The sequence below is a fragment of the Seriola aureovittata genome, chromosome 3 (genome assembly GCF_021018895.1).
Source record: "Seriola aureovittata isolate HTS-2021-v1 ecotype China chromosome 3, ASM2101889v1, whole genome shotgun sequence".
NCBI classification, from domain to species: Eukaryota; Metazoa; Chordata; class Actinopteri; order Carangiformes; family Carangidae; genus Seriola; species Seriola aureovittata.
In genome coordinates this window covers 3,932,774-3,945,446 of record NC_079366.1, presented here as the reverse complement: position 1 = coordinate 3,945,446, position 12,673 = coordinate 3,932,774, and the positions used below count along the sequence as shown (strand labels likewise).

The 12,673-nt window shown below is 41.1% G+C and overlaps 1 protein-coding gene across 2 annotated transcripts in view; it reads right to left on the bottom strand.

Annotated features, from left to right (window-relative positions):
* Positions 1 to 12,673, bottom strand: part of neurl1aa (neuralized E3 ubiquitin protein ligase 1Aa) — a 70,289-nt gene that overhangs the window by 30,374 nt on the left and 27,242 nt on the right. For both annotated transcript variants that reach the window (XM_056372421.1, XM_056372422.1), the window contains exons 2-3: positions 2,704 to 2,954; positions 2,118 to 2,439 (exon numbers count right to left, since the gene is read on the bottom strand). In XM_056372421.1, the coding sequence (XP_056228396.1) occupies positions 2,118 to 2,439; positions 2,704 to 2,954 (573 nt within the window). The remainder of the gene's footprint in view (positions 1 to 2,117; positions 2,440 to 2,703; positions 2,955 to 12,673) is intronic.

Genomic DNA, 12,673 nt, shown 5'->3' with positions numbered 1-12,673 from the left:
TCAAAGCAGCAGAGAACAGAGGTGTCGACTGGGGAGAAATGGAGATATTGAGTGAGGATGTGATACAGGATCTAAATTAAAGTAAAAAGGGATTATGATAAAATGTCTACAATTGTATCAAAACCTTTTTTCAGCGACAGCTAACACAAAATTTGTTCTCAGATGGCTACATATTGAAAGCTTTAGACAAAATGAAAAGAAATAAAGAAAATGCAGTTCTTTTTTACCACTTATATTGCTTTATCTGTTGTTTCCCAAGATACCAAGGGTTTAATTGAGAATCCAAGCCTGAAAAAAACAGCAGCTCCTCAAATGCCAGATAAAATAAGGAGTGAAAGCGAGGGAAAGGCCTCAGATGTGAAAGCCCAAGGGCTTATCTGAGAGGAGAGAAAGGTTCATGGAGCACTGCGTGCAGAAATGTGATGCACAGAGCCGACACAATTGGCCATTGAGCGTCACAAAGGACCATGTTTGGTTTAGATGATGTATTTCTATCTCGACCTTCGGTGGCGTTCCACCCCTCTGAACAGGCCCCTGTTTGTGAGGGCAAATGTCAGTCAGTCAGCACCCCCTGAAGTACAGAAGCCCCTGCTCTGTAGGCAGCCCTGCATATGGTCTGACTGTAAAAAAGACAGTCGGAATAATTTAAGTAGGGCAAAGGAGAATCTTGGTTTTTGATTGAAATGGATGCTATAAGCAATGTTTCAGAGGGGTCATATTTTTCAGAATCAGACAAAACCTCGGTTCCCTGCTATTTGATAATTGAACCATTTTCTGGATGTCCCTTTTTCTGATAAGACCACTGTTATTTCCCCTCTGTAAACAGTAATTTAGTATGTTGAATATGATAAAAAAGGACTTTGAGTTATGAACCATTAATGCCATACCACTTGCCATCAAGGGAAAGGCAAACATGGGAAAGGAGAAAACAATGAGGGAATATGGATTCCCTCAAACTCAAGATAGTAAATCTTCATCCACACCAGCCTGGAGATACTGTGTCAATCAACACAGTGCACAATTACAATTGAATGTGCTATCTGTGGGACATGTGACCCCTGGTCTATTTTTATAACAGCACAGGGGATGACAGCATTGAATCTCCAGGGAAAAGAAGTATGTGTATACATTCTCTCACACGAAAGCCTTGGCCATACTATCCTGAGCTATATCTTTGTGGTATGTATGCTAAGCTACCGAGCACATATTGATAATGCACAACAGTGGATTAGTAACAGTGCCCCCCCCCCGCTGCTTTTGTGTAAACAGCGGGGCCAAATCTTGGTCAGATATAGATAGCCTTTGTTCATTGTTATTCTCTTACTTCATGGGAGGCTTTACTGTACACAGGAACAGGAAGGTAGAAGACCTGTTTACAGTAAACATACAGACACAAGAAAACCTGCTTTGTCGTTGTGGAAAGTGAAAGCACTAAAATGTGAGGTCGTCTAAAAAATAACCTTAACACTTTAAGCTGTGAAAAAAAATAAATTGCGACCACATAAGTGACAAGAAGGAAAAATGACCACAATCGTGGACGCTCTGATAAAAGATTGTGCCAAAATATATAAATCTGACATGGTTTCATTTAAGACAAGATTTTTCATAGTTTGTGGTTCTCTGTAAAACATAAGGTCATACAGGACACTTGCATCCCGTCCTTCACAAAAACACCTTATCAGGGCTAAATTAACCTACGAGCAGCACCCACTAATTACCCAGTTAATTAATTAACATATTATATTATATCTTCTTTATTTGATCCAAATGAAATCCAAAGGGTAAAACCTTTTATATGTATGGTTTTATATACTGTATATGGACTGTTATATGATAGATTACTTCATGGCTGGGAGCAGTGAGTCACCATAAGGTTGCCAGGCAATGAGACAGGAAGTAACAATACCCGGCCAAGAAACCAGTTTATATTCTAATATATACCCTATCATATACTATTCCTTTAAACTCTTTTCCATTCCACTTTATATTAATCAGTTAATCAAATTAGCTAATTGCCAAGCAGTAAACATGGGGCCTTTGGGGCCCCAGAGGGTGTGTGGGTCCAGTCCCTGGTTTGTAATTTAGCTCTGCACCTTATTCTTCTTCAGCCATCTTACCTAGCAGCTGCACTCCGCGCGTCAGACCATAAACATCAATCAGGGCCCAGAGGGGCTCAGCTGTGCGGACTCCGCTGAAGAACAGCATGGGGCTGGACTCATTTATGCGGTAGAAGACTCTGCCCTTCTTGTCAACCCAAAAGGCGATAACGTTGCCTTCATTGGCAAATTCCTCAGGCAGGGCCTTGGCCCAGAAGCCACTCTGGGACACAAGGTCAGGGCAGGCGTACTTGGGCAGGTTGTCTGGGTTTATCCTGGACGGGTCTTTGGAGGTGAAGCCCAGACGCAGAGCCCCGCTCCAGCAGCACTGCTTTTTAGTAATCTGGGGAGAGGAGAGCCAAGGTGGGTTTACTGGTATTATTTTGGGAAAAAAAAAGTATCATTTATTATTTCCTAGAAATGAGTAAAATAGTGCTGACTGTTATTTGACAAAGAGGCTCTAAATCACCCCCAACTCTCAACTTCTACCTCCTATTTGACTCTACAAAGTGTCAACCTAAGATAAAAACAGTCCGATAGTTTTGACAGTTTAAAAGCTCTCAGACCTTTCAGAGCTCAAGTGTTTCACTCTGACATAATAAAATACCTTGAGGCGGACTTGCTCATACAGCGCTATGGGCCTGTTGCTGAAGGTGATTGCGTTGCAGAAACTGGCCTGCCTCTTGACTGTCTTCTGGGCCAGGTCCATGACAATTTGGGAACCCTTGGCATTTGGATGGAAGAGGAGTGGGCTGATATGAAGGGGCCCACTGACACTGCCACACTGGATAGGCAGGCACCTCTTGGGTTTGTGATGGCATCTGTGCGACGTGGAGGGGAACGGGCCACCAAGGGAGTCTGAGGACAAAAGAAGAAACAAGCAGAAAGAAAGATGAGTTTCTCAGTAAAAACAAAAAAAAAAAGTCCTAATGAGGAGCAGGAGGTTGGGGTTAGTCACTGTGATTAGTATCTGATGTTTCAAATTTGATGGAAAGCTTTGCATCGCAGAAAATAATATCAGACATTACTGCACAATCTAAGATTTCTGAGTTCTTGTGTTTTGGTCTTTGTTGATTATTTGTGAGCAATGGAGTAATAAGCTAATCAGCGATAATCACACTGGGCCCTGCAGGGTGTAAATCAAATCTCCATTCAGGTCAAGACTGCATTGCAACACGAGACTGAAATTGTGCTCTTCAGTTACTAAACAACTGCAATGTTTGTGTTCCCAGACAAACAGCCCTTTAGAGAGCCAGGCCATGAGTCCATGTGTACCGTGAGCCATTTGGATGGGCATCTGTCGCCACAAGTCCTCAGCAGAAGCCATGTGCTGACTGGCTATATTGAATGGCAATGGACTGCACTTATATAGCGTCTTATTTGCGTTTCAGAACAGAAGCCACATTCACCCATCCACACTGTGCTTTTTCGTACAAATATAGCACGTTTTCTACCATACACACTAATTCACATATCGATGATCCACCGGGTTTAATATCTCGCCTCCTTAGGCGAAATATTAAACCGCTGACCTTTCAATTAGCGACCTACTCAACCTTTGAGCCAAAGCCGCCCCATAATTATGTTTCAACATAGTACATACCACATACTTATTACTAACATTAATCATCATTTGGCTAAGTAAAAATTGCAATTAAGACATTATTTTTGTTATTTAGGAGCCCAATAAATACCAGCCAACCCAAATATTACACTCTGTCATGTGCTTCATCCCAAAAACCCAGCAGCTCTATGGCTGCTTGCCAAGAGCAGGAAGACATGCAGAGGAGGACTTGAGTGACTTGATAATTACATGCATGGGCAGTAAGAGTGTTTGAATGGAGTCTGACTGAGAGTGGCTGAAGGGGGTACGACCACAGCACTCGAGCAGCTACTAGAAACAATATGTGCTGGGGCAATTTCACAGAGCTGCTAACTGCCAGATTAAAATGGCTAAATTAGTATTCTAAAGTTGAACTGTGTTGAATTTTTTGGCTTTGACAGAGACAATCTGATACTCCTCCAACACATTATCATTCTAGGATGGTAAATGATTCCCAGAAGTTGCAGTATTTGTGTTTGCACATTCCAGCATTTTGTGGTGAAGTGGTTTAATTTATCATTTTGTTGTGCCCACTTTCTCTCAACTTGTCAGGCATTATTTTTTACATCAGTTAGTGATCCAAATTCTCCTCAGACTGCTCACCTGGACATTTTATATCCATCAGGGTTTTTACTTGTCGGCCCAGAAAGCAATAATGCTAGCAACAGCAATAGTGATTGCAGGCTGAGAGACAAAGTCCCATTCCTGAGTCAAAGTACTAGACGTCCTGCAGCTGTGATGCATTATGGAGTACTCAGGCTACTGTCACTGGAGGAATTGGTGTGTCCGTCTCGTTTGACTGATTTTCACCCTGTATTATTTTCTGGCTAAACAGAAATCCCATCTCCTCAAATCTGACAGAGTGATACATCAGTATAAACATAAGCAAAACCTTGTTGTTTCCCCTTGATGTATCAGTTAGTTGATTTTATTTTTCCTTCCAATCAAACTCCAGTCAGTTATGCTGCAAAGTGGAAGCCTTTCAACACCAAATGTTTTGCCACCTATCTGATCTGTGGGAATAAGAAAAAGCAGACCATCAATCAAAGGGATGAAATATGAGATATACTTCTGCTTCTCACAGTGTTACAGTGTTTATGAGCGTGCTGAAGTTTCATTCCACCCTGTGGCAGTTGCCTGCTCACGAAAATAAAAGGCTATAATTGAAAATGTCAAAGTGAAATTATGGTTAATATTCAGTTTATGGTGCTTTGAACTCTATAGCTGCTGTTATAATCACAGAGAAGTGTATGATTTTAACAGAGCCTCCTGATTCATGGAACAAACAGATGAAAGCTAACACTGTGACAGCAGCAGATGTCCTGTGGAGTCCTGATAAGAGTATGCAGCTAGTCCTAGAAAACAACATGCTTTTGTCCTCCCTCTCTTTCTTTGTCTCCCTCTTTTCCCTCTCGTCTGTGTTTATCTAGTAATGGCCCTTCCAGTTTTTCACCCAGTACGCGTGTCTACCGTTCAATCTGGCCACAACCTAAGAGCATCGTTGAGGCCTTTTGTCTTAGGCAGAGCCACAGGAGAGCGGTTGTTGAATGTGGCGCACATGGTCCCGGGCAGATTGAGCTGAATGCATTACCGGGGCTCCAAAGAGACGCAGCTGCTGTAGAGGGAAAACGGGCAATGTGTGAATTCATGTTCCTTAGCAACCCCTCGTATCTAAAGGTCTCGATCAGCGCACTCTTTCACTCTGCGGCTATCAGCTCGGACACAACAGATGCCTTTTGTTTACTCAGACACAACAAAATGATATTTATAGTCTGAGATTCTTGCTTTTTGCAGCTCCACTTGTGTGTGTGTTTTTTTAAAGTCCATTCAAACAAAGGGGTACAAGAGTTTACAGAGCAAAACTACCATCTAAATGTATTTGTATCATTCTGATAGATCTTTTAATCAAACAATTTGAAGCATCTAATCTGCTTATTATTTTTCCTTCCAATGTTACGTCGTGAAGATATGATGGTATAAATCACACCCACACACACACCCACCCACCCTGCTATTATTGATCACTCTTCTAATATCTGTGAGCACATTTGATTTATTAAACATTGCTTATATCGATCCTGTTTGTTCACTTCAATGGCAAACAACATTTAAAATTCTTTTGTTCAGTGATGAGCACTCTAAAACCGAATGTGCAAAAACTGCAGCTGGTGAGTGTTTTGTTTACTTTCTATGTTATGTGCAAATGGTTACCAGAGTTTTAGCATTTCACTGATGAAAAAAGTGAACATCCCTTCACTGAGGTAATGTGCTGACAATTACAGCCCTCAACTTTACTGTTTTGGTTCGCTCTCAACTTTGTTTGTTTTTTCAGCAAATAAAAAAGCTGTGATAAACCAGTTGTCCACTACCTGTCCAGATGACACTGACACGTTCGCCTCAACAACTTTAAAGGTCCCATGTTGTATAAAGTGAGATTTCCTTGTCTTTTTGGATTATAAAGCAGGTCTAGGTTCTATATTAATACTGTAAAAGTATCAAAGCGCTCAGTCCACAGAGAAATGTACTCGGCCTTATTCAGAAACCGAGCCTTAAAAAAAGCCATTAGGACTTCCAGAACTTTATGATGTCACAACTATACTATCACTGCCCTCAACCATCCCTCCAGCCCACCTGCACCCACCATCCAACCTTGCTGGATTTGGGAATTTGTTTCTCCGCGTGTTTACCTGAAATCTGCTTTAATTCAATTAGATCACTCAGAAAACAGTCAGCCAATCAGAGGAGAGGCTAAGAGGAGCAGGAGGAGATATAAAACTACACTGAGATGGTTTTTTTTTGGTACTTAAAACCAAAAATATATCTTCTTACGGATCAACACTTCAAATAAAACACTGGAAAAGTGTAAAATATGGGAACTGTGTACTGTCATGTCTGAAGTAATAAAAATAATGATTTAATTGTTCTCTACTCTGACATTAATTGCGGGAGATCATGTCATCTTGTAGCACGTAGTTTGTAGCATTGTGCCACTTCTACTGCTCAGCTAATAAATGTGAAGGTGCAGCAGTACATTTCTGCTGTATGAAAACTTTCCACAGTTGTTAAGTCGTACCTTAGAGCAATAGAAGCTGAGAGGCCTTCAAACTCAACTTTCTGGCTCATATTTTATCTCCACACTGGTACCATGTAGCAACACGCCAGCACCACCCCATACAGTGTTTTGCCTGAGGTCTATAGTATGTCTGAGCACGTGACACAGAGTATGTGACAGCAAAGTATCAGTTCAGCTTTGTACGTACTAAAATTTAAGCAAAAAAAGTTTTTTCTCATGGGTGGGAAAGCAATTTTTCCACATAGCAGTTCTAGTGGTTAAGATTCAGTACGTAGTTTTAAATCCCATTTTGTACTTTTTAGTTATTAGACAGACCACAGCAGCCTCGAGCCTGACGGCTGGTCTCAAGTCTCCAATTACCTCAGCAACACAAATCCTGGAGTATGCTCATGTCCTCGGAGCCTGAGATGTGACCCCCTTCATGTAAACGGCTTGAAACTGGCTCCTGTTAACATCAATCTGACAGCTGCCTCTTTCAAACTCCTGTTTGTGCACACAGCTTTATGCTTGTGTTATCTGGGCAAAAGCAGTTTTAACAGCCTCACAGGAGCCATTTTGCCAAAGGTCAAGGATTTCTTATTATGAACAAATAGGGTGAAAAGCTTGTATTCCTCTGCCCCCGAGTGTAGAGGTCTTTATCCCACTAATAACAACACACACTACACACACACACACACACACACACGCCAGCTCCAGTCCCTCATCACAATACACAGGCTTGTGTGCTGCTAATACCTGTCATACCCCAATGAACATCTCTGTGGAACATTAAGCTAATCTCTCGCCATTTCATTTGGCTGACGACGGCGAGTGAGAGGTGAGCTAGGCGCGTGCACATGTTTTCTGTGCATGTGTGTACTATCCACACACTTTTGTTGCTCCTCGACCATCAGCTAAGTGGTTTACCGTGCAAACAGGATTTTATAGGTGGGAGAAAAGTATTCAAATATTTGCTCAGTATTTGGTAGGCAAATGATTTCCTGGTTCCACGGGACAACTGTTCTTGTAAAGTAAAAACACAGTTAAGATGTATCATATCATGTGGAGTTGGGACAAAAACCTTGTCTAAAGGGTAAAAAGAATAATAAATTACATACAGTATATCTATTTCATTGGTGATCTAAACTTCTTGTCACACTCTATTGTTTTAAGCAGCAAAACCCTGCCTGTGTCTCCTAGGTATGCTGAAACAAACATTGACTTGCAGATACTGTTAACCCATTTCTCCACCATATATACCCAGTATTATGCAATGCTTTTAGCACCATGGAAACATGGATGAGTCTGTGGCATCCAGTCACAACACCCTACTATCAGTGCAGCACAGGTAGCCCACAAAGCCACTCCTTGTACTTGTTGCTAAGTAAAGCCCGGCTTAACACTCATCCTCTGAGACTTTAGCAAAAACAAAGGCACACACACACACACACACACAAACACAGTGTGGATCTGTGGCCTCTATGGCCTCGCATATAAAATCTTTAACCCTTCGGCAATCATGAGAATATGTGAGCGTGCAGGCTAGTGTAGGGTTTAACAAAACAACAACTTCTTCCAAGCTTGCATTTAAAGTGAAACCAACGTGAGGAGATGTAGCCATACTGTGCTTTAGATCCTAAAGTACAGTAATGGCTACTAAACAATCTGTAAAGAAAACATATATTGCACTATTTTCACATCAGGTGAACTATTACGCTTTAAAATGTATTTGTTTTCTTGAAAAAAGCAACCATTATCAACTAAAGATAAAAGCAAGCAGCTGGTCTTTTACTATGGTTACCAGTGTAAAATGTTTCTCTTCTCGTTTAAGTTCTTTATTTGATTTTGCTCTCTGTGAGTCCGTTGACAGTGTCATTTACAATGCCGCCAACAAGCCTGGAGGGCAGTGACAAACAATATCTTAATGATGTTTACATAGCAGTGTCTGGATGATGTATTCAACCCCACTGACTCATGACAAAAAAGCATTTCAGTCTGATGTAACAGCAGCTGTGAAATGAATCACACAATAATAGCGATGATTAATTACCCGCATTAACATTTAGGCTTAGATGCTTAAAAGCAAAGCTCAGCCAAGACAGCTTTATGTGCTATATACTCCAACAGAAGCTTGTGTAATGGTGCCTTTTACAGTGTAGTTCACAGGGTGTTACAATTCCTCTCCTTAGTGATCTCCAAAGTCCCTTGCATATGCATTTATACATGTGACAGATGCTACACAGATACAGGTAGCGTGTGTGAAACCCAATAGTCTGTGTGTGGCTCAATGACAGGGAGGCTACTAGTGCTGCCCTGATAATAACTGTAGCTCCGGCTGCTATTCTACCTGGGGACAGGTATCAGAAACTCATTACGGACTCATCACTCATTAGAGTGGTGGTAACGAAAGAGCCTGACATCCTGCTTGGCAACACTGTGACAAATCTATTGGTTCAGTGTTGATGCACTGATAGATGACTCGTAGCCGTGGTAACTTTGCATGATGGGGCTTTCCATGATGACACCGCTCAGAGCAGCATCAGGTGATCCTGTAATTTAAAACTCTTTACACTAGGTAGCTGCAATATACTTTGGTGGCTGCTATTTGCGTTATGGTACATTGCAATAGCCTCATAATCAAACTTTTTTTCCCACTTTTTTCAGTCAGCCCGTGGTGTTCATATGAGAAGCTTTCTGTTTGGGCAAGGGTTGTTTGTACTTCCTGTCCAGCTGACATCATTTTCAATGACACAGAGGCTGCAGTGGTGAGTTGTAGGGACAGTTAACTTGGTTTTTTCACAAAAATGGAAAGAGTAAGAGTAAGAGTAATTTGATTCGCCAATTAATTCCAGTCTCTCCATTCCACTGCTGTCTCTTCATCAGTCAATGTTAAGTTAGCATAAGACAAACTCGACTGTTCCTGCAGAAATTTTACTTTAAAAGCTTACAAATAAAAGGAAGGATGGAAGACATTCATGTGGAAAATGTGCAGGAAGTGTTAAGTTGCATGCAGAATAGTTTAACATGGACCGAGGAACACATCAATCAAAATACTCATGAATTCATCATTGAATGCAAACAGTATTTCTAATAGAGAGGAGAAATGTGTATAGAATATATTTGCAACTCAGAAATACTGCCGATGATTCAGAGGTCTGGCACAGAGCTAAAATTGTAACTGTTGGATTCAATGTAAAGCTATAACTAACAATGCTTTTTCCAATTACTCAATTGGAAAAAACATTGTTCTTCCTTGAGCTCATGTTAATGTCTTCACATTGCTTCCTTTCACCGACCAGCAGCACAAAACCAAAATGTGTTCTTTTTGAATTAATACAAATATGAGAAAAGCTGTAAATCCTCACATTTCAGACGCTGCAACCAGCAAGTGTTTGGAATTTTCCTTAAAATAAATTATTGATCAAATACTGAAATTCTTGTTGTAATGCTCTGCTCTCTGTCCTGACCTCTACAGCATATGGACGCATTTTTGTGTACATTAGAAAAATAACTAGTCTATACCACTTAAACAAATACGCTCTAGTTTCCTATCCTGGGCTTACCCTACTGTAGAGACACTCTGCTATCAATAATTCACACCCTGATGACCGCGCAGTGAAAGGTGAGACAGCAAGTTTGATCAAGTCTGGTTGACATCACCCACTACAGCCCACTAGTCTCCCTGCTGTTACCACATTTTCTTCACGACAGCGATCAATAAGTAATAATATCGCAAGGCCGCACGCAGCGCAGCACAATGTAATCCAATGATGCTTCTTTGGCAGTGACGGAGAGCAGGCTGGTGGAGAGGCTTAATGCTATGCAGTGTATATTGACTGGAAGCAGGCAAAGACACTATTCAGTACTGGCTGGAAGTCATTATGTGGGTGCTGCCTTGAAGGTGACCTGTCATGAGGATGAAAGGGCTGCTGCAGACACACACAAACACTTAAATATTTTGCATGCTTGCTGGACAAAGGAGTTGGTTAGGGTTGCGAATATGTACATGTGAGGGGATCTGTGCCCTGTGTGTTAATCAAGGAGACAGACTGTTGCCCCAGAACATGCTGCCTTGAGTCAGAAGAAGTAAGAATCACATGCATGACGCTGACACACGCTCTTAACAATGCCACCTGACCCTGACACATGTTTCTCTCACTCCATAGCAACAGTCAAGTCCTGATTAAAGCTCTGTGTTTCTAACTCTTGCCCTAATACAGAGAAAGAAAGAAAAAAAGATAGGACAGGAGAAAAATAATTGGATGTATTTTCAAGTGGCTCACATGAGATATTAACTATCTATTGCCTTTATTTGGCATTCAATAGCTTGAGGCATATCCCACGACATTACTGAGATCTGATCTGTCCTTAAAAGTTAAGAAACTTCACTTTGTTAAATGGCATCTCTTCAACTCCGTATTACTTTGCATTTGGATACAGAATCCAATTCACTTCGAATGGAGCCAGACGCCCCATCGAATCAGCCTGTGGAGCCTCAGACACTGGCCCACTTTCAGTCAATCGGGAGCACAGAAGTGGAGCTCCCACACACTCGGCAGACTCAATTATGCAACCGACTCAGCAAACACTGTTCTGATGTGCTCTGGTGCTTCCCACCTGAGAACAGCCTGCATAGGTGCAACTTAAGAAAGCATAATCTGTTCCCCGGTAACTAACACCTTTCTTATAAATGTTATGTAAATGTAAACATTGAGTATGTAATTGTGACAATTTTCTGGGTAATACATTTCAATTTAGGAATGCTTAGTTCTTTGAAAGCTGTATTTCCCCACAGCACACGTATGCAGGAACACATCGGTGGAAGGGTTCAAATATGATTCTCCGATAACTTAAATTTAGATCAAAGAAAGACAGAAGCAGCAGAGGGAATTGAATGCTTTCTATCAATGGCTGTGGGTCGCCATAGCAACAACTGTAGTTTAATATTAGCTTCATTTTAACCCTTTTATCTTCCCAGGCATTTTTTCTTCACTTCCAACTTTTCTGAATGTAAGTTAGCAGTGATTGTCAGGCAGCGGCTTTATTGAATATTTGTCTCTTACTGGTTTAAGTGGGATAACAGTCCGTTGCTATGGATGCTTCAAATCCATTCATATCACTCTACAGAAAGAAATCAGCTAAATGTTGTTGGTTTGATAAGAAAATCCCCCAACAGTTTAATGTTATTTATGCAGCGAGCCATCAGTTAATGAATCAGGATACTGTATATTGAATGCACACATTACAATGAGTCATTTTATGGGGTGGTTGACCTTGATCCCAGAGAGACGGTGTTATAGTCTTCTCTTCCTGCTGTCTTAGTCTGTCCCTCTTTAACTAATTGGATTAATCTTGGGGCTTTAATTAGAATGATCAGGTGGTCAAAATCAGGAGAGGACATAGGAGCAGGGACTTGGTCTCATAGGATCACTTATATAAAACCACTATAAAGTGCTAGTAATAATTCTGTAGAATTATGGAGTGAGCTCAAAATCATACTTTTAGCACTGTTCATCTGCTTTGTTGCTGTTCTTCATATGTTGCAGTAGAGAGGAAAGAGGGAGCAGGGAGGGCTACTAACTTATTGCTACTTGTCACCATGGGGAGCATCAAACAAGATACACAAGGCCTGAAGCTGACCTATATTTACCCATAAACCTAAACAGCAGCTATGCTGTTGACTTTCACTGTTTATTAACCCACAGGCTCAGAGCTCAGAGCTCTTCAATAGAACTAAACAAAATTAAATAGTTGTATTAAGACACAAAATTCTACTTTCACACCAATTTGAAATGAAGACAAAATAATCAGTTAGCTGTTTTGCTCATAGCCACACATGAGATGGATGCTTCGACCTTACTGTTAACATACAGGGAGAATGCGATGGATAATGGGAATCAATGTATTGATTTCGTGGAGCAC